The sequence below is a fragment of the Takifugu flavidus genome, chromosome 7 (genome assembly GCF_003711565.1).
Source record: "Takifugu flavidus isolate HTHZ2018 chromosome 7, ASM371156v2, whole genome shotgun sequence".
Taxonomy (NCBI): Eukaryota; Metazoa; Chordata; class Actinopteri; order Tetraodontiformes; family Tetraodontidae; genus Takifugu; species Takifugu flavidus.
Window position 1 is genome coordinate 6,076,736 of NC_079526.1, and position 21,640 is coordinate 6,098,375.

The following is a 21,640-nucleotide window of genomic DNA, read 5'->3' on the forward strand; positions in this document are numbered from 1 at the left end:
GGAGACGGACTGAGGCACAGTTTTAAAGCGCTTATTGAATTGCCATTACAGCTCCTGAGACTAATTGTGGCTGTTGTGTGTCTCTCGGTGGCCTAGGGGGCTCTGGAGTGGCCCTGTATGCTCTTACTCAGTGGGGTTTTCAAACCGAGTGGCCCTGAAAGAGAACAGGACCACCGTAGATCAATGGCAAACCTTTCAGTCTTTCACAGGCCCCCGCTAATCCTTCTCATTTGTCTGCCATTTGTTGAGGCACATTCACAGCTCCCTGAATTTAGGATTAGGCCTTGTTTTGTTACAAAAACAGCCCAAGTTATAATCCTGAATGGATGGACTAAAGGGTGACCAACGGATGAGTGTCTATGTGGGTTTGCAAGCCGGTGTGTAGCTGGTTATCAGTATCACGCTATGCTCGTGGCCACCTTAATGTGACGGTGCAGCCTTCTAAAAATGTTGTCTTAGTCCGTGCAGAAATTAGCGGCGCAACAACGCTAGCTCCTTGTCATCATGCAGAGGTTTTGTCACACGCCAGCAAAGAAACTGCTGATCTATAGATCTGTTTTAGAATTATTGTTGGTCTGTTTCACCCTCGCAGGCAGCTTTCTAATGCTGTCAGAATCCACTGGCTTTCTGAGGGAGCTGTGAACAATCTAACTCGTAATCTGAATTCTCAGTAGTAGCAAACATGTCATGTGGCAAGCCTTCACTTTCTCTCAAACCGTCTAGACAGCTGGAGATCTCAACAGCGGTCAAGTCAGGAGTTGGTTTAGGGGTGAAGAACCAGGAATTTCAAGGCAACGTAGGACCAGAAGGAAGTCTAACAGTTTCAGAGCCGCCACACTGATGCTGCTGCGCTGCCTTGTGTCGTCCTTTAAAAGCGAATGTTTCATAAAGGAAACAAAAACGGGAACCAATTGATTCGTCACGGTCAAACACCTTCAGTTTCCTGTAGGTCGCAGTGATCCCTGTTGAAGCCTACAGTTTGTTCCCATTCTGTCCTGTCTGAACCCAATCGACCTGGACAGTCTTGGCACTCGCAGAGCCGTCAAACAGAGGCCTCCTCATCGCTGACGGGATTAGCATTCATGTCTGCAGACGCTTACTGGACATTAGACAGATTAGACGCATTGCCCCTCCACGCCGGTGCTCAGGTATGCGGTGCTGACTGGCCAAGGCCCGTGTCAGGCATTTTCTGGATACCTGCAGCGGTGCCAGACACCGAGGTGAAGAGGTCGAGACGGGGATGATTTGGTTCACTTAAGGGCTGCTTTTGATCTGGGGTGGGTGGAAAATCAACCAAAAGTGCAGCCTGACACTGAGGGAGAGGATATCGCCGTTTTCTCACATTGCACAGAAGTGGCCATCCTGCACTTTTAGGTCAGCATCAGCAGCAGCCGGTGTGGCTGGTTTCAAATTCCTGCCCAGCAGCAGCGAGGGCTCAGCTGTCAGCCAGGATGTAGTTTGAGTCAATTGATGGGATCGAATGACTAATGAGAAACGAACTGATCAATGAAGATTAACCCTGAAATATACATTAGAGCAATGGGAAGCGGCTCAAAGGGAAGAAATCATCTTTGGGGAAAGGGGAAGGGAGGAGAGATTTCTACAGTCCTGGTGTCAGCACTAGTCTTTTCCCAAGTCTTCCCTCTGTGCCACATGACAGGAATGGCCTTTTAATCAGTTAAAACTAATGGCAAGACTGTAAATATTCTTTAAACTGATAGATTATCTCTGTCGTTTGAAGCTGTGAAATAATAGTAGAGAGAAGTGCTTTAATTGGGTTGAAACTGGGGGGATGGCTTTTGATTTTATGATTTATGATAAACATGGTATACAAATGTCACTGTCAGCCAGCTGAGGCAGTCCAGGCAAATGTTGACCAACACCCCAGTCAGCATCCCAAGGTTGTCTTTGGCTTCCAGCGACTGGAAAAGACCAAAGTCAGCGCCCCCTCATGCAGAGCTTCTGCAGTGCCAAACACCATCCACCCTGCAGCTCAGCCTGGCTGGACTGAGCCCTTGTGCAGAAACCAGACAGACTTTACATTTTCTCAGTGAACAGGCTTCCTGGAGATCTTTTTTTTCTTTATTCCTCAAAACTGAATGCAAACCACGACTAACATTACTATTTTTTTAGCTGCATGAAGTTAATTCGAGAAAAAAATGATCCTGGGACTGAATTATGTTGTACCTTCATCAAATTTTGAGTCTGATAATACATTTTATTCAATTGCAAAAGACTCTATTAAGTTCGTATACTTACTTTACAACCATCAGAAGAAAACTGTTGAAGTTTTAAGGTCAAATGGTGGGATATCACCTACTGGGCTCCCAGCAAGAGGACATGCACTCCCTTTTGACCTTAATGGACGACAGAATGCAACAGAACGCCGTCACGGTCCGTCAGACAACTCAATCGGTGACGTCCAATTAAGTGTAGATTATTGAGAAGCAGCACCATCTATCGGTCATAAAACAGAATAACATATATGGTCACTTTGCGAATGTTTACGCCATCTTGCGGACATTTGTAAGAACTACGGCAGCAGCACAGAGGTTGGGGTTTGCAACACAAAAATGTCTTGAGCATTCTCTGATCGAATGATGACGTGCCGAGTCCATAGACAGTCCGAAATAAAACAGCTGGATATGAGCCAAGCAGGTCAACATGGAATAAAATGGCGTAAACTAAGAGCTGGCATCGTGTATGTGAACATGTGTGGCGAATACGGAGTGCTTCTAATTTGCAGTGACCAAATTGTGAGGTCAAACCCTGAAACTAAAAAATTCAAATGGACGGAAAACCTTTAAGTCATTTTCATCTCTGCTCGACGCCACAACAGAGCAAGAAAAAGGCTTGAGGAGGTGACAAAAGGCACATATATACCACAGGGTAGTTCAGAATGCAAACTGCTGCACAAACCACACGACTCCCTCGGTTTGATGTGGACAAGTTTCATTTTCATGTCCCCAACATTTAAGGTAAAATTTCACATCACCATTTTTGATATTATTATTATTTGTGCGCTCTCCATATTTCTCCCCATTATTTGTGAGCTCTCCATATAACTTCATTTGCATTGGAAGAGAAATCATTAATGGGGAAGCACGATGAAGTCAGCAGAAAACCTCAGCACACAGCAACAAAGGTCAGGTACAATTTCCCAACAATGTGGCAATGATCTGCAAACAACAGATAAACCAAAGGGTTACTTTCTTTTCTTGTTGCTCTATTGTCACCTCATTGCTCATGCAATATATTTGCATAAAAATGCATCCAACAACTTGTCTCATGTTAGGTCGCTTGATATTCCGGACTGTGCTGGCCCCCCCTGTGCTACCTGCAGCTGCTCTGTGGGAACGTCACGGCCGGTAATCTGTATGCTTGAACTGTGGTTTGTATGTGGATTCTGACAGCCTGTCGCCATCACACAGTTCCCCGAAGCCCTCCAGGGTTGTGGTTGCTGTCACACACACCCACACCAAAGCCTTCTTGTGTCTGAATTTTATTTTTAATTGAGTTCTGAAGCTCAGGTTCATTTGATGTGGCTGAACTCTGTAAGAAGCAGAAGAAACAGAATAAAAGGCATATTAAAGGGGACAAAACGGCTCTATATTACACATAAAGCACAGAGAATAAATAAACTTGATGATGATGCTAAATGTTAAAAAAAAAAAACATGAGTAGATGAAAAGCCTTGAAAGAATACAGGAGAGTAACTCAGGGGTTGAAACTGTAAAACTACACGAGAGGAGAGATGTGGCGCCCTTTGGTAGAAGATAGAAGACAGAATCAAGGCAGACCTGAATACATGCAGGGCAGGACCGACGGTGAAACCATAGACAGGAAACATGATTTAAAGGTCATGTGAAGCGAACACGCACTCAACTAGAGAAGAACTGAACAAGCAGCAATTGTTGCCCTTAACGTGTAACATGACTTTATCTATATGACCCTGCTGGTGACGATGAGGAGCTTATCTGAATTTATAACGCACGTCGAGAGATTGACGCTGGATTTGTGACCATAGATATAATCTCAAGGGTCTCTGAATCCTGCTGTCAGCGCAGCCCGAAACCTCAGAGATGATTAGATCTCACTCAATCCCCTGAGTGAAATCCAAAGCACAGCTCCTCCAGGCCCCACTGAGCCCCTCAGTTTGAGATCCACATTGTCAGAAAAACAAATTAAAACCTTCATGTAATGCAGTGGCATCTATGCGTCTGGCTTTCTCCTCTTTATGTCCTTTACTGTAGTGCCCCAGTACATCCTGGTCCTTTTAAAAGGGAGTTTTCCCTGCCACTGTTGCTTGTTAGGGGAGGTTAGGCTCTTGCCAACCACACCTAGAGACAGCTTAGATTGTAACAGATGCAGAATGGGCTGAATGGAGTTGGATCCGGGCTGTCTACAGCTCCCAGGTTCCTGCAATTAACCAAATCTATCGCTCCAGAGTTGCAGCCCGTTATGACTTTAGCACCTTAGTTTCAAAACGTGTGAATCAAAACTTGTGTGGACTCTGACGTGTCTGAGTTGGTTTTCCATTCTACATTTTTTTATGTTGGCTTTAGTGGACATACAAAAGAAGGAGAAGGAAATGGAGAAACCCCAGTTTCTAAAGAAAAGGATCTTTATTTATATATAGCCAGTAGATATAAGAGAAACTGGTTTGTTTGCATCTAATGGCAACAACCCCGTGTCTTGATTATCTACTACTTGTGAGGAGAACTGAAGGCTTTGTTCTTACTATTAGGGTGGGAAAATTGCATGACTGATGCGTAACTGCTGACTCATCCATATATGCCACGGTGGCTGTGCAGACCCTCGGAGGATGCGGCTAAATGCATGACGATGTAGAGAATAAAACCACAGATGTACTGACTCAACATCCCTGGGTATATAAACACCTCTGGGGGACAACTCAAGAAGCTCAGACCTGAATAGCAAGATGAAGACTCTTCTCAGCTTCCTGGTTTTCCATCTTCTCCTGGGCCTTGGACCAAATGGTAAGTTTGAAATAACCGTCTCAGGTGTAAATCTGCTGGAGTCATGTATCACTGTCACCTTCTCTTTACTTTACAGCACGTGGAAGTGAAATCATAGGCGGTAAAGAGGTGCTGGACAAGTCAATGATGTACATGGCCTCGGTACAAAATGATCGTCACATCTGCGGAGGGTTCCTCATCAGGAAAGACTTTGTGCTGACTGCTGCACACTGTTACAGCAAGTGAGTCAATTGTATCTTCTCAGATTCATTCATTCATTCATTCACCCCTCCAGCTAAGATTCTTCTATGGTCACTCAGGAATCTCACTGTTGTTCTCGGCACCCACAATCTCAAGAAAGTCAGTGATTCCATGAGATACAGAGTCAAGAGCTACAAACATCCAGATTTTAGCAAAGTAAAAAATGGCAATGACATCATGCTGCTTAAAGTAAGTGGATATTTTATCAGGTCTGGTTAAAAGTAGAAACATAACCATTCTCATATTGGGGGGTTCTGCATCTGCATCTGCAGCTGCAGCCGCGGAAATCTCAACAGGACCACAGAATCCAACCCATCCAAATTTCCAAAAGTGCGTTTAAGTTGAAAAATAACGCAAAGTGTCGCGTGGCTGGATGGGGGTTGACAAAGGATCGGAAGCCTTCGGACGTGCTGCAGGCGGTGGAAGTGCCTGGTGTTGGGCTGGGCTACTGTAGGAAAGAATGGCTAGAAGGCGGTCGCTTAGAACTCCCCAAAGATGTGATCTGCGCTGGCGGCAACACAGCCGTAGGATTCTGTCAGGTAGGTCCTCCCATTTAAGCTAAATAGCTGCTCAAGGCGTCAATATACAGCGATGATATAGTAGTGAGAGCAGGATCTTCTTCCTCACAGGGCGACTCTGGGGGTCCACTGGTGTGCGGCAAGCAGGCGGTTGGCATTGTGTCGTTCAACATGTATCAAAACTGTGACTACCCGAATCTGCCCAACGTCTATGTTGACATATCCAAACACCTGAGATGGATCAAGAAAACTCTGGCGAAAAAGTCCTGATAATTCCGAAAGAATTCCAATTATTTTTTTTAATTAAACCTGAAACCGTCAGATGCGCTTAAACATCCCGCCAGGAAAGCAATCATCTCCTGTCTCTGCATCCTTCTTTCATTTTTAGTTAGGAGGCGCTTTTTAGTTAGGAGGAGCTTCTGGTTCCAGTCCCATTTGTGGACCAAAAATTGAAAACCTGTCGCACAATGACTGCATGTGCATGAGTTCCGTGTGTGTTTGTGATGCATCTGGTGTGTAACATCAGTCATTTCCCCTGTGTGGGATTAATAAAGTAGATTTCTTCTTGTCTGTTCTTCTTCTACTTGAACCTTCGTGTGTGCAAATTGCAGAATGATCAGAGCAGCCGGCTGATGTGTGATAATCCGCCGCAACATCCTGAGCAAATGTATCAAAAAATGACAGGAAAACCAGCTGGTGCTGTTTGCTAACAGGGCTGCCCACAGGCATGGCTCCACACAGTGGTTACACACCACCGAGGGGGTTATTACACAAATATATGGCAACATGAACCTTTTTCTCCCACCACCAGTGTGGTCAGACTGTTGGCTCCTGATCCCAGGTCATCAAGTTAGAAGATTTGTAAAATCATAGTGAGCATAAGTTGTTCACTGAGGTGGATACACTGATCAGGGCTACTGTGGGCCAACCATGAAGAGGAAGAGCTCGTGATCTGAGAGTAGGGTCTTTGAGCATACAGACGGAGCAGAGGAGGAAGTGGTGGAAGCTAAAACAGGAGGGGTTTGGGGCTTTCAGAAAGGGGTTGAGACAGGTCAAAGGCTTCCAGACAGATGAATAGTTACAGCTAAAACAGAGAGACAGGTACTTGGTGTGTCATCCAGAAAGAAAGCAGACAAGGAGACATGGTGGGAGGAGGAAGAGCAGGAGTGGATACAGGAGAGAGGATTGATTAAAAGACATGGGACAGGGACAGGGACTGAAGAGAGAAGACGGGAGTACAGGGAGATACGGCGTAAGGTGAAAGAAAGGTTGTCCAATGAGGTCAGACAGCAAAGAAGGAGAGAACAAATACCAGGTGGCCAGACAGTGAGATGGAGATGGGAAGAACATGCAGCAGGTTAGACTGAGCAAAGATGGAGACAGAAATGTTCTGAGTGAGGCCCGAAGTGTGAGAGGAAGATAGAAAGAGTGCTTAAAAGGAAAAGGAGAGAGGACGAGAGTAGAGGAGGCGACCGTTGGGGAGCAGGACGTTGCAAAATTTGGTAAGAATAAAGTTAGATGGTCAGTGAAGAGGGAAAAGAAGTTGGGACTGGTGAAATAACTGTGGGGGCACGTGTGAAGCTGCAGAACTGGTCTTCCGAATCTTCAAAAACAATACCGTAGAGTTTTAGAACCATGACTCAAAACCTTCTTCCTTCCAAACTGCTGCCAAAACTGTACAAAGAGAAGTCACACAAACTCACACACATCTGTGTGCATTGCACGGACACAGACACACAAAGTTTAGCCACTCATTAAACTTCGGTTACTCAGTGAATGTGAGGCCTTTGCCGGTTTGCATCAAAGCGAAGTCACACTTAGTAGCCGTTCAAATTTGGCTGCACCAGTTGTGAAACCTTCTTTTGAAAAATGCCTTTTGCCACCCCGATGATGCACTAAAGCCCACAAATGATGCAAGGTGCCGCTCTAGAGCTGATAAGAGACAGGAGGAAGCTGCCGCTGTGGGCCGTCACCATGGCGCGTTTCAGCCTGGCCCTGCTGCTGCTCTTTATCTGTGACGGTAAGATATCGGGTCGGGATCTAAAACCGCCTCATCTTTTTTATTCGACAAAGTCATGAAAGTTATATTTGTCTTTCAGGCATAGAAGGTTCTCACATTATTAATGGCAGAGAATCTGCCCCCCACTCACGTCCGTACATGGCCGCGTTGCAGCTCCGGGGCCGGCTGATCTGCGGGGGGGCCCTGATCCGAGAAGACTTCGTGCTCACAGCGGCTCACTGTCAAATATCTGTGTAAATACCTTAAATCCTCTCTGAAATCAACCTCAGATATATACAACAGTCAGTGGTTATGACGAGAACTTTTTTTGCTCCAACCATGTTTCTCTTTTCACTGAACCCTGTTTTTACACCCTTTGGATCTATTTTAACAGAATGAATTGACTTCATAGTCTTTTATTCATCAAAAGACTCACGTCTTTAACGGCTGTTGCCTTGTTTAGCTCAGTATAGTTTTGATAAGCAGCATGGATGTCAGGATTTCTTATCTAAATACAATTTCCCGTCATCACCTTTGTGATTTCCTAGACCCTACAGAGTTGTTCTTGGATCTAATTCCTTGTCTGGGAATGAGACGACGCGGCAGGAGTTCAGGAGCATCCAAAACTTCCCACACCCGGACTATGATGGGCACCTGAATGATATCATGCTTATTAAGGTTTTAAACTCTTTAATAACATGTCACAGTTAATAACCATTCTAATGTCAGACCAGATGTAATGTTAAATATAAAAGCTTAAGTCATGTGAGTTTTGTGTGACTCCCGTCCCAGCTGAATGGAAGAGCCAATATGACCGACGCTGTGCAGCTGATTCCTCTGAAAACTGCCAGGCTGCCAACATTCAGTAAGTGCCTGACAGCTGGCTGGGGGGACGTGGGGGATAACAACACCTTAGCAGCCAGGCTCCAGGAGGTCAACGTCACCACCCTGTCAGAGAGAACCTGCCGCAGAAGATGGCGAAATGTTCCCATCGCCCGGACGATGGTGTGTGGAGTCGGGGAAAGTGACTTTCAAGGCTTTTGCTCGGTAAGATCCATCAGGTATCGAGTGGGTTTGAAGGCTGCGGATGGAAATACTGTGGATACAGGCATGCCTCAAGGTGTGTTATTAGTCTTACATCTGTCCTCTTTTAGGGAGATTCTGGTGGACCGCTGGTATGTAATGGAACCATGGCGGGTGTGGTCTCCTTCTCTGGCCGGCGATGTGGAGACCGCAGGACCCCTGATGTTTACATGCGGGTGTCATCATTCAGTGACTGGATTACGAGCGTGCTCAACAGCGATGACACAGACCGTCACTGATATCTGATGTGTTTCTGAAGACAAAGCAAATAATTGCAAGTGCCACTGTTGAAGTTATCAGAGTGAAAATCTTCCATCAGCTTATCCACTTTTGTTGCTGTTTTCTTGTATTGTTTCCTTCCTATGTTCTGTAAAACTCTGAGCTGGATCGACTGCACATATTAGGTGGACCAAAGAATTATTTCCCACATATTTTGCATATGTGTATGCATGTTGAAATTGTTTCTCTTGCTCTCTTCAGTAAAATTTAACATTGGGAGTTGCTGATGTACGACTGTAGTGTTATATTCTATTGCACTGTTCATCAGTAAACATGAAAATATATTTTAAGGAAAAGGCCTGTCGTGTGTTTCTTTTTTCTATTTGTGTTTGAACTCAAGACATGCAGCAAACTACATCCTACTGCTACAACGTTTGAAACCATTTGATTACGTTAACCACATCATGTGACTAACGCCCCACCGTCCATAGAACACCAATTCCCAGCATACACCGCGCCTCCTTTTCTGCGGTCATGGTAACCGAAGCCTGCTGGGAATCAGAGTCTCTCACCCGCATCTCCCATTTTCCCCAGGTTTTGCTAGACTGACAGAACCAGGTTAGCGTGTGGGGACGTTTCTGAGCCAGAAGAAGCGAACTATTCTGATATGAAATCTGCGTAGAGGTAATGACAACGTGTTCCCACGGGAGAACACGCCTGTTATGACTCCGCGGTTTATGGCATTTGTTAGCTTCTGTCGGGGCCGGCGATGAGCGGATGTAGCTTAAACGTCTCCACTTCAATAACATCTGCATTGATGTAGCAGAATCGGGACAGAAGGGAACCAGAATTCCGTGTATGGCTGTCTCTTTGATCCAGACAATATTTTACGCGTAATCTACCCCCTATTACCCATATTATCACGCGAATGTTGGTAACATATACTAGTGTGTGTGCACAGAAATGCCACTAAGGCACAGCGCCGATTTTGTCAGATAAATTGCTGAGGTATTTTGCTAAACTTAGGTGGGAACATTTTCAAATGGGGTGTTCTGAAGTGCAGCCGAGGCGGTACGTGCTGTTCTAACTACAGATAAACATTCTCGCCTCAGTGCTGAGCAACGACCTCCATGATTGTAGGGTTAAGTATAACGTGTGTCCTCCTGCTAACGTCATCCATTGGCTGTTCCATATGTCTGTCTGTCTGTCTGTTCCGGCTGCACCGCTGTCTGGCGCAGCGCTCAGGCCCTCCTTGTAGCAGATGTGTCAAGTTTGGCAACTTTAGAGGCACACGTTCACTAAATATTGCACTGTTTTTGTCTTCTTTTTGCAGTAGCCATTGATATTCTGGAGGCATGTCCAAGAAAAGGGGCAGGTATGAGATGCGTGATTAAGAACCCGTTTCTGTGAAGTGGCCTAAGTTTCACTTTCCTAAGATGTCAAAAAGAAACTCCTTTGTGAACAAATGGGTTCCTCTATCTAGCCTGATGATCCCCGTGATGGCATGTACAACCTTTTGTGTCACAGTGGTGCTTTTCTGACCAAACAACATATTTTAGCACACATGTTTTTCTTATGTTTCCTGGTTCTTAATCACCTGTATGGACAGTTTTGTCATTATAACAGTGTTTTAATACCTGCACATATGATATGGCTCTTCTAAAATCATTATTTAACGTGCTGCACCTGAAGCTGCGTATTCATGCTGTTCATCAGAAAGAGGAGCAGCGGGGAGCTGAGTGACATGCTGATCCCGGACGCCAGCAGCATCCTAGGAGCCCGCATTCAGCACAATTGGCGCGAGAAAGGGAATCAGAGCAAATGGAAAGGGACGGTGCTGGACAGGGTCGGCGTGAATCCCTCCCTCTTCATGGTGAAGTATGACGGCTTCGACTGCGTCTACGGAATAGAGCTGTTCAAGGACGATAGGGTCTCAAACTTACAAGTCCTGTCTGAAAAAGTTGGTGAGTTTCATAACCTCCCCGTCTCGGAGCGGGAGCTGTTTTCTATTATCCAAACGTGCGTTTATAGTTTCCAGTGTGGTTTCCTCTGCAGTCAACAACAAGATCAAGATTCCTTCTGGAGCAGAAGAGCTGGTGGGCAAAGCTGTGGAGCATCTGTTTGAAAAGGAGGATGGAGAGAAGAATGAGTGGAGGGGCATGGTTCTCTCCAGAGCGCCAATCATGACCAACTGGTATTATATCACTTATGAAAAGGACCCGGTTTTATATATGTATCAGTTGTGGGACGACTACGCTGACGGAGACCTCCGGATTTTGCCTGAAGCAGGTGCGTGTGGTTTCCAAAGACAGGCTGACATGTCAGATTTAGTCTTTGCCAGTTATTTTAAGGCTTTTATTGCTAAACCACTCATTACGAGTACGTTCACTGTCATGGCGGCACAAGGGTTTCATTCATCCGGGTTAAAGACCCGCGAAACTATCCGATCAGTTCGGATTATCGGTCACTTAAATAACGGGTCCTTTCCTAACATACGTTTATAAAAGTGCCATTTATAGAGCCTGTGAATGTGCTGCTACACAACAGGTGCTCTGATCCAGAACTGGTTTTACTTCTCAGAGAACAAGCACCTACTGCCTGCAGACAGGAAGCCAGGAGAGGAGACCGAGAGCCTCGTAGGGAAGCAAGTGGAGTATGTCACCGACACGGGGGTGAAGAGAACAGGCCTGGTCATATACCAGGTGCCATCCAAGCCCTCCGTCTACTATATCAAATACGACGATGACTTTCACATCCATGTTTATGACCTGGTCAAAACCACCTAGACGTTGTGGACGGTTCTTCCTCTCCAGCCTGCATTCATCTGCTTCAGTTCCACTCTGTTCTTGTTTTTTGGGCCGTTGCAGGGTTTAATAGTCGATATGCTTTGTTGTTCAGAAGAGTGCGGTCAGAACTGTAGCGCTGCTAAACCCTAGCTCTTTAAAAGCAAGCGAGTTCTTACCGTATATATATATATATTTGCATATGTTTTCTCCATGGAGATCACACAGATGGCTACGACATCGACATGCTTCGTTTGTAAATCAGGCCTGGTTAAAGTACAGATTTATTCTTAGATTTCCCCAGTTTTCCTAAAAGGTTCCTAGCCTTTATAACCATGTTATAAAGCGGTGAATTAAGTTTGGCCATTGTAACGACACATGTATGTTGGGAGGAGAGCTGTTCGTAATTGTTCCTCAGATATTTGTCTTTGGAGTAATGCTCAATATTATTATTTTTTAAGTCGGATTTTATTTAAATATATATCGTCATTTATCTCTTAAATTATGCACTTTTCAGAAACATAACCAAAAAGTCCCTTGGAAGCCACCGTCTTACAAACAGGCATCCTTGACGCTGAAGGAGCAGGCAAATAGAGGATAAGTGATACGTTTACTCTGATATCTCAGTGCTTGCACTTTAAATGACGCAGCGTGATGTGGAGGACGCGCCTGCACGTTTCCATTGTAATCATTTTTATTATGAAGTGCCTTCTGGCCTGTCACGTTCTGCTCCGTAGACATTCTGTTGCCATTGTTTTCTATCCTGTTTTTCTGTCAGCGGGGATCCTGGAGCCGTTTGAACATGTTGTGTTTTGCTCTTAATGAAAGCGGCGTTCCTTAGGGTTAACACTCCTCACTGTCCAAACTGTGGGAAGCACTTTATTGTTTGAGATTTACAGCGAGACAGTTCCCCTCCCCCCAGCTTTTTTTTTTTTTTTATTTATTTATTTGGCAGGAAAATGCTTTACTTAATATGCATGGAGAAAAGAACACTTGTTGCAATACAGATATCAGTGGAAAATGTCCTGCAGTGTTGTCTGGCATAAATACTGTGTAAGCATCTTTAAAAAGTCCACAGCTTCTAATAAAAGCACCATTTATATATGTGTATATATACACACATAAATACACACACACATACATACATACACACACAGTGTGTATATATATATATAGACACAGAGTATATATGTTTTTCAAATGCAGATATATTACTCAAGCCGACTCATTCTGGATCTGCCTGTTATAACTATGTTATGTTAAGTGCATTATTCAGACTTTATCATTTAGAATGAGTCGTCAGAGTCCCTTCCTTTAAGTGAGGGAAGATGAAATACATCGCTTCTTCACCTTTAGCCTCACCTCATTAAGCTGTAGCAGCGTCAGTGGGACATGGGTGTAATTATTTTGTCATTATTAATAAAGAGTTTTGCACATTTGTCTGGTCATGTTCTGTAAACAGGACGGTCGGGTTTGAATAAATCAAAATGGGCCATGTGATCACGTGTTATTTATTCACAAACAGTGAAACTGCATATATACATCAGACATTTGGGGACTTTTCGGACGTGTTTCTGGGTGGTGTTGAGCACCGAGGATCGCATTTATCCACAAAAAATAACTTGTTGATTATCTGTACATTTTCCATTCGATGCCACCGGAAGCACAGACTCAACTTAGAGCATCTCTCCTGCTGTGGACTTCTTTCCTGTGAGGGATTCTAATTTTGAAGGAGTAAGGTCCATGCTTGAGTGCAGAATATTTATTTTAGAAGCCCTGGGGAACCGGGAAGTTCTTTTTACTTGGTGAGGTCCTTCAAGTAATGAAACAACTGGTGTGTGTACTCATTTGCTTTCGTGGGGGCTTCAGAAAGGGCTGAAACTGTCCACCGCACTCCTGCAAGAACAACAATCAGAATGCATGTACTCATCCTGCTAGAGACTCATCTCAACAGTGATACTGTAACTCTTCATGTATTGGACATGTTAAGATCACGGCGTGTGTTTTCTCTTACCAGAGTTCCAGGTTTGGACAGGAGAAAACTCAACCGTAGGCATTGTTGGAAGCTGAGTCTGCGGAGAGAGAATGGCCATTAGTGAAGACAGAATGATTCAGTCCTGAGGGCCAGCGTGTATGTCTGTCTGCTGGCTTCAATTCATTGAAAAGTTAAAGTCTGTTCTTCATCGTCAGCGCTGTGACAAACCGATAAGGCTGTCTCACTAAAGGTTCACAGAACCAGGAGTAAGATTCATCATTCATTCATAGTCTTTTTTTCTGCTAGCAGTTGTTTGACTTATCTGTACCTCCAGACCAAAGTACTTCATCCACTCCTCAACAGCCGGGGGGATGGCAGCCTTTGCCCTCCCCAGGGCCTCTGAGCCCTGCTCACCGCTTCCCAAAATACCGGAGTCACAGGCCACATACAAAGCTCCTCCTGCAATGGTCACCTTGGTAGCCAGTCTTTACGGACAAAAGACAAAGTGGAAATAAAGTTAAACCTAATTATTTCAATATCTGATTAAAACACGTCAGAAACGTGAGCAGCTTTCACTGTTTATACTGTGTTGGGCGTTAGCATACATTTAAATATAGACATTAGTTTGGCAATAGTAGCACTAAAAGAAACAACCTTTGTTTTTGGTTCAGCATGGAAGCCATATGTTTTTCCCTATAGATATTCAGTTAAATAATGTATTTTTATGCCCCAACACCATGCAAAGTTATCTGAAGATGACAGCTTTAAAGCTCACCGGCAGAATGACAGGACGCAGTTAGCGCCATATTGCTAAACGGCTAAAAGAGCTACCACAAACAACATTGCGGGGTTATGAAAAATGAGCGTATAATAAGTAAAATACTAACTTCAGTACTGGCAAAATCCTTGCCGCCATTGTCCTCCGTAGTTTTTATTTACGTGATTTTCAAGTATCTCAAAAAGGGCTGGAATGAAGGCTAACTGATAGCACCCCTGAAGGGCAACAGCGATTGTGTACAGAAGGTGATATCAATAAAGTTTCACATTCAAAACCCAATTTTAAATGTCATTTAGGAGCCGCAGATTCGTTGGATTCTGTATTGCTGTTTTATAGTACTTCTTCAAGAAAATGTAAGAAGAAAAAAAACCCAATTCTAATCAAGTTTAGTTAATAAACAGCGAAAATAACAACCTCATGCTTGTTTAGATGTACGTGGTTACTTGGATAACATTTATTTAACAAACACTCCCAGTTCTAAAGGGGCGGGATTCGCTTATAAAGGCTTTGGAATTTAAGTTGCAGACATTGTTACAGCCCGGACCTGCAACCACCATTAAACTTGTTTCAAGGAAGACAACAGCTAATTTGCAAAATGGGAGTTTTTACAAAAATTATAATGGCTATATGCGTTGTTTTAATAGCTGTCAAGTGGACTGCACCTCGTTTTGATGAAGGTAAGTGCGTCTACACAACTCCTAAATATACATAAATGCACAGGTAAGACTGGGCGCATGACTTATATTCAGCTGTCGATCCTCTGTTGTGTGCAGACTGTTGTGTGAAGTTGGTGTGAGCATTTTGGAGAAGTTATGCATACAACACAACTGGCTTCTAGACAAACAAAGCTTATTGCAAGAGCTCACTGAATCAAGAGATTATAACAAATGTTTTATTATTTCTCGTTTGTGTTGCATGTATGCTAATGTGCCCCAGTCATGTGTGCTAGCCATGTGTTCAAACGCAACATGAAAATACCATATTGGTCATTTCATACAGAAAACAATGAAAACAACCTCAAGCTGAATTTGTCCTGTTGTAAACATATTAATCAGACGGCTATTTTTGCTCTGGAAATAATACAGGTGCATGTAACACATGTAAATAATCTAGGTAAAACACCGAATTGAAAAAATAAAATAAAATAAAACAACTTGATAGTGATGTAAGTTTCCATAGTTTGTTAATCAGACAAGAGGATAAAAATACGCACAACAGGAATTTGCCTTGAAAGTAGAGAATAACTGCAACTGGGATGATCAGTCCTAACTGATTTCTTACCGATATCTTTAAAACTCATCAGCAGAGTTAAAACTTTAATATCCATGCAAATCTTGCGCTGCATACTTTCTGTATTTGCACAAAATGTGTGTGACTGAGGATTAACCTGCAATGACAGACGTCCTTTATCATTTAGGAGATGGAGCTGCAAGCCTTCCATATTTCCGTGACAAGGTTTAAGTCAATAGGCTAGTGTTTTCCCCCTCATACACGTGTGCCTTCAACAAATAACCCATTTCTTCTGTTAGTTATAGATGACAGTAATCTGATTATGCAAGGAATTGGCCAGAAATTACCATTTAGCCGATCATAAAATTGTCCTTTCTTTTTAAGTGCTTTCTTTATCCTCTCCTGTTTCTGTGACCTTTATTCGTCTCATATCTGGATCTGATCTCAAGTGTAGCTGATGTGACGAAAATGAGGACATTTTTAAATCAGTGGAAAAGGTGGCATCAAATAGCCTTCTTTACCTCCAGGTCATATCACAATAGACCATTCAGGGGTTTTGTATTGCTGATTACCCAGAGAGTAAATGTAGATGCTTTATCATCATATGTTAATGTTCCTTGCATGTATTTTAGATAAAACTCAATGACACAACTCTTTGGTCTCGGATTTCAAGATGTTCGATAGCCACACCCATTCACCTGTAATAAGCGTTTTATTTTTCTGTTAAAAAAGATTTTCCTGTTGGGATCAAAGTTTTTAGTCTAGAGACTGAAAAGGGAGTATCTGTGGATGGAGAGATAAGATAGTGGGATGACCACCATGTTTGTGTAACATGTCTTAAACCTCACGGCTCAGATCAGTCAGTCAACTTCACAGGTGATGGTTTAGGGAGCACGTTGTGAATCAGTCTCTAATGCTTTGGTGAAAACTTTGAGAGTTCTGGGAGATGAAACTGATAATTTATCCAACTGTGTAAGGATGTACCATCCTTAAAGCAAACTGAATGTGTCTTGTGTCTCTCAGAATCCCTCAGAGGGGCCCGGGTGGTGGTGACCGGGGCCAGCACAGGTATTGGCGAGCAGCTGGCGTATCATTACGCCCGCTTTGGAGCCCAGATCGTGATCACAGCGAGAAGAGAGAAGGTGTTACAGCAGGTGGGTTTATTCTAGTATTACTTTCTCTTTCTTTTCTTGGCCGCTGTATCCCTTTCTGGGTCATGGAGAGGGTGCTGGAGCCTATCCCAGCTGCATATTGGTGAAGGCAGGGTACAACTGAATGATTCGCCAATGATTCGACATACTGAGCTACACTGTTCTCTACATTGATATTCTCCAGTTATATTTTTATGCTGTTTTCTACAGATCGTCTCATACTTCATGTATTGTTTATGGCCTTTAATGGCTGACAGGTGGCAGAGAAGTGTCTGAGTCTGGGTGCTCAGAAAGCGCTCTATATAGCAGCTGACATGTCCAGTGAGTCCGACCCAGAGAAGGTAGTAGATTTTGCCCTGGAGAAGCTCGGAGGGCTGGATTACCTGGTTCTTAACCACATTGGGCCCTCCCCATTCACAGTGTGGCAGGGTGATGTGGAGCACACCAAGTGGTTGATGCAGGTACTGCAGCATTTCCAGTTGATTTTTCCCTCTATTAAATGACAGAAATGCATTGATCTGGCTATCTGTCTGTCTTTCCCACTCACGCTGCGTGTGTGTGTGTGTGTGTGTGTGTGTGTGTGTGTGTGTGTGTGTGTGTGTGTGTGTGTGTGTGTGCGCACGCACGTGCGGGCATTTTCCAAAGGTCAATTTCTTCAGTTATATTCAGATGGCTTGGAGGGCTTTGCCATCTCTGGAGCAAAGCAATGGATCCCTTGTGATCGTTTCATCACTTTTAGGTACACAAATAGAGACACAATTAAATGTCGAAGGCAACACTATGAAAGTTAAATATTCTCGCATGACTTTCAAAACTGACATTTATGAGCCATTAACACCACAGTGTTCAGTACATACTTATAATGTCAGTGCTGTTTTATTTGATTTCATTGGCTGTATTTCTCAGTTTAACTGTAATTGTGTTTAAGCAATTTGATCAACTGATGACTGCCACCATGACGTGACCCTGGCCTTTTTATTTCTTTTCAAAATATCAGAAAAATGAAAGATGACTCCCAGGGACAGTTTTGGTTGATTTATTTGCATTAAAGACGAGTCTAACGGTCGATTCTTACACAGGTAAAACCACCAGTCCATTTGTGGCACCTTACTCCTCAACAAAATCAGCCCTGAATGGTTTCTTCGGTTCCCTCTATCATGAATTGGCGATGAAGAAAAGCAACGTCTCCGTCTCACTGTGCACGCTGGGCCTCATAGATACCGAAGCAGCGATGGATAAAGTCAGGTGAGTCTACAATGCAAACCGATCCTGAATAACTAGATTCTCTGTGAATTACAGAGCTGTATCTTCTTCTCTGTTTTCCAGAGAGGTTGTTAATTTGCCAGCCTACCCTGCCACAGATGCAGCCCTCAACATCATCATTATAGGAGCCACCAGGCAGCTGGAGCTCTACTACCCTTGGTACACCTACATCATCGTAGTCACCAAAGACTGGTTCCCCTCCATCACAAACTATATCGTCCAGAACAGCTACAATTATATCCCATAGAAAAGCTGACTAATATGGAAACTATTATTTGGTGACTATGACATCATGGGTATTGTGTATTTACGCTTCCTGAGAACTGTAATGATTCACTACACAGGTTTTGGCCCCCTACATTACAATAGAGATGTGAGTTTTTCTCTCGGTTGCTGAGCAGCCATGGATCATGTCCTCCCTTCCCCAACCTGCTTTTTTGGAGTGATCCAGTAATATAAAGTATTATAATTTAATATATTATAACATAAAGTATTGAGTTCGTGCAGCACGGCAATAGGAATTCATATCAATCAGTATAGATACATCAGTTGCTGATCAGACACTGTTGGAAACAAAAGATCTCCAGTCCAAAAATTTGATTAAAGAAAGCTAAAAAAACCCCCAAAACATCATTAATCAACATGAAAACAAGACTCAGCTGCAAATTATGGCTGGAGGGAAAACCAAAGTATGAGACCAGAAAATAAAAGAGTACAAACCTATATGATCTAAAGATCATTATAATGAAAATATGCAATCTTCATTGACTTCGAGTAAATAGATGAATTTATCGTAAATACGCAGTATCGCAAGTGTCCACATGGGGGCAGTGCCGCCAAAGGCGCAGGGTAACTTTTAGCTGCAGAGGGAAACATCTAAGAAGAAAAAAACAACACTCAACGGCATAGCAGCTCAGGGAATGCTTATCTGAACTATGTGATTTTGTGTGTCATGAGGTCACAAAAAAAGATGTATATGTATACCATGTATGGCATCAGTCCTTACCCTCTCTATTCTCCTTCCTGCTGTCATCAGCCTCCTCCCTGGGATCCTTCACCTCCATTCTTCTCTGTTTCATTTACTTTCCTATTTCCAAAGTTGCCAAGAGGCTTTCTATGGAGCAGGCCATTCTCAGTGGGGCCCTTTGTATCTTTATTCATCACCCCCCCATCCCTCCACTGCAGGGTTCATCTGAAGCTGTTGGATCAATACATCCTGGTGGTCTTTTCTTTATTGAAATACACCCTGCAGATTACACCCTGCTGGTGTCTCACTGTATTCACAGTACAGGCTGTCACTGTGAGAAACAAATGCCTTTTTTTTTAACAAAAAAAAAAAAGTTATTTAGAAGTTGAGGAAAGAGTAAATCCACAAAGTTTCAAAGCGGTTTCTCTGTTGTGATTGTAATGAGTGATGGGGAGGCATCATTGGGTGTTCTTTCTGGCCTTATGTTAATACACCAATTCATTAGCCAAATGTTAATCAGCTCATGTGGTTGAGGGGATTTTGGAAAAGCGTCATCTCTCTGGATATTCTATGGAAAAGAAAGAAAACCTCGGACTTCCTCTCTTATCCCACTGTCGTATACACAGATATGGAGGGAGGAGATCCTGAGGAAACAAAGATCAGTGCTTCTAATGCAGGCTCATAAATGTAAATCTCTCCAGCAAACATAGATCTTACAGGCCGAAGAGGGGCAGAAATGATCAAACACAACAACTTTCTCCTTACTTAGTTTTATTTTAATAATAAAGAGTATAAAAACAAAGCTGTTGTGTCATTATTGTGGAACATTTATTAATTTAAACTACCAATATCAATGATGGGTCTACTCCCCACTCGTAAAACAACAATGAAGAAAGGCTGGATCAGCCAGATATAAACCAGGATCACACAACGGATCTTTTTTTTTTCTTGATCCGCCCTTTAAGTCAGAGGAAAACTTTGACACAAGGTCGGCGTCGTTTTGGCTAAAACTTTGGATTCTCACCTGTGTTGAGTCTTTCTGCTCACTCTTTTTCTGATGATGGGGAACAGCGCAACCTATTTCTGCTCTAAACTTTTAAAATCTGGGGCAGAGGTTAATGGGACAGTTGGGGGGGGCACAGAAGCTAAATGGAGAGTGAGACGGACGGGTTATTATTTGCACTGAGGTTAGATTCTAGCAGGGATGGACAGATTATGATCAGACAGATGAGTGCAGCTAATGTCGAGATTTATAATCTTTAGACATATGAAGTATGAAGACTTGTATGATTGGTTTTATTGTCTTCTCTTTGTTTCATCCCATAAGTAACTATGAAGTCAAACAGATCCTCCACTTGGCTGGTGGAACTGCGGAAGATCACCATGGTTACCAAGGCTGCTGTATTACACTCAAGGTATCTTTTGCTTACAAAATGCAACATTGTGAAGCAACTCTCTGTTTACTCAGCCTGAAAAACAAATAATTATCCAATCACACTTACATGAACAATTAAATTTTATTCAGACAGAAGACATGGTGCAACTGAAGGAAATCTACATCAGCATGAGAACATTCCAATTCTGCTTTCTAAATGACCTCATCTTAATCTATAGAGACCCACTCCTCCATTCCTTTGCCAGTTTAAATGCTTCTGTGCATGCCATGTCTAAAAATACAAGGATCTTCTGCTGCCTCCTGTCAGATTTTGTATTATATTTATGCTTTTTTGGTTAGTCTTGCCCACAATCTCCTGCACAGATCGAAATGGAGCAGGGTTCAAAGTTCACAGTGCACTGGTGCGACAAAGTAGGATGTCCTAATTGTGTTCATGAAGAAAGCCTACTTTTAAACTGAAGGTAAAGGCTGCTTTGTAAATAAATAGATTCAAAAATGATTTAAAAAAGGCTCCTCCATGTTAATACGTCGAGTGCCGAGCTCGTGCATGACCTCCAAAGAGTTTTCACAAAACATTGAGCTATGATAATAAAGGGACGTGGACGTGTGTGTGTGTGTGTGTGTGGGGGGGGGGGGGGGGGGGGGGCATGAAAGGGAGCGCCAGTGTGAATAAAAACTGTGGGTGTGAGTGGTGGATGAGGTGGCCCTGTGACCTCTGACCTCCATCCCCCTGGTCCATTCAGAGCAGCACAATGGTTGACACCTGTGTCCTTTCAGTGCTGGCACTATTATTATTTACATCAGTCAGTGGGAGAGACAGAAAGAGGCCAGAGGTGCTGTGAAGCAGGGCGCGCCATCCTCATGCCAACAACACCCCCCTCTCTCTTTACAGGTGCCTTGTACTGCTCCCCTTTTACCCCTCCTTCCCTTCCCGTCTGCCAGCTTCGTCCTTTTTAATTGTTTCAGATAAGTCCAAACACTTGGGCGGAAGGAGAGGATCCACATCGAGGTGTGTTTACATCCTGTGACTAATGATCT

The 21,640-nt window shown here is 43.4% G+C and overlaps 5 protein-coding genes across 7 annotated transcripts; 4 read left to right on the top strand and 1 right to left on the bottom strand.

The window, feature by feature from the left end:
- The first annotated feature begins 4,791 nt into the window (after nt 1–4,791).
- LOC130528648 (granzyme B(G,H)-like) lies at nt 4,792–6,328 on the top strand. The gene is made up of 5 exons (XM_057038260.1): nt 4,792–5,000; nt 5,077–5,221; nt 5,300–5,429; nt 5,513–5,779; nt 5,870–6,328. Exons 1-5 carry the CDS (start codon nt 4,943–4,945, stop codon nt 6,026–6,028), a joined length of 759 nt encoding a protein of 252 aa, XP_056894240.1. The 5' UTR covers nt 4,792–4,942; the 3' UTR covers nt 6,029–6,328.
- Nucleotides 6,329–7,629: 1,301 nt separating this feature from the next.
- On the top strand, nt 7,630–9,403 carry LOC130528646 (mast cell protease 1A-like). Its single transcript, XM_057038259.1, has 5 exons — nt 7,630–7,778; nt 7,858–8,011; nt 8,306–8,435; nt 8,550–8,804; nt 8,912–9,403. Exons 1-5 carry the CDS (start codon nt 7,667–7,669, stop codon nt 9,077–9,079), a joined length of 819 nt encoding a protein of 272 aa, XP_056894239.1. The 5' UTR covers nt 7,630–7,666; the 3' UTR covers nt 9,080–9,403.
- Nucleotides 9,404–9,584: 181 nt separating this feature from the next.
- LOC130528649 (spindlin-1-like) lies at nt 9,585–13,342 on the top strand. 2 transcript variants are annotated; one of them, XM_057038261.1, is made up of 5 exons: nt 9,585–9,743; nt 10,393–10,434; nt 10,776–11,023; nt 11,115–11,348; nt 11,640–13,342. In XM_057038261.1, exons 2-5 carry the CDS (start codon nt 10,415–10,417, stop codon nt 11,843–11,845), a joined length of 708 nt encoding a protein of 235 aa, XP_056894241.1. In that variant the 5' UTR covers nt 9,585–9,743; nt 10,393–10,414; the 3' UTR covers nt 11,846–13,342. The 2 variants fall into 2 exon arrangements, with proteins under 2 accessions (XP_056894241.1, XP_056894242.1); XM_057038262.1 differs by lacking the exon at nt 9,585–9,743 and adding an exon at nt 9,805–9,915.
- micos13 (mitochondrial contact site and cristae organizing system subunit 13) lies at nt 13,335–14,875 on the bottom strand. The gene is made up of 4 exons (XM_057038265.1): nt 14,705–14,875; nt 14,146–14,302; nt 13,857–13,914; nt 13,335–13,738 (listed from the first exon to the last, which is right to left on the bottom strand). The coding sequence occupies exons 1-4, from the start codon at nt 14,731–14,733 to the stop codon at nt 13,641–13,643; spliced, it is 342 nt and encodes a 113-aa protein (XP_056894245.1). The 5' UTR covers nt 14,734–14,875; the 3' UTR covers nt 13,335–13,640.
- A 33-nt stretch (nt 14,876–14,908) lies between these two features.
- hsd11b1la (hydroxysteroid (11-beta) dehydrogenase 1-like a) lies at nt 14,909–21,021 on the top strand. Of its 2 annotated transcripts, XM_057038255.1 has the most exons (8): nt 14,909–15,272; nt 16,849–16,979; nt 17,234–17,437; nt 17,622–17,715; nt 18,056–18,221; nt 18,303–18,398; nt 20,534–20,621; nt 20,732–21,021. In XM_057038255.1, the coding sequence occupies exons 1-8, from the start codon at nt 15,191–15,193 to the stop codon at nt 20,939–20,941; spliced, it is 1,071 nt and encodes a 356-aa protein (XP_056894235.1). In that variant the 5' UTR covers nt 14,909–15,190; the 3' UTR covers nt 20,942–21,021. The 2 variants fall into 2 exon arrangements, with proteins under 2 accessions (XP_056894235.1, XP_056894236.1); XM_057038256.1 differs by lacking the exons at nt 20,534–20,621; nt 20,732–21,021 and having other exon boundaries at nt 14,924–15,272; nt 18,303–20,008.
- The last annotated feature ends 619 nt before the right edge of the window (nt 21,022–21,640 follow it).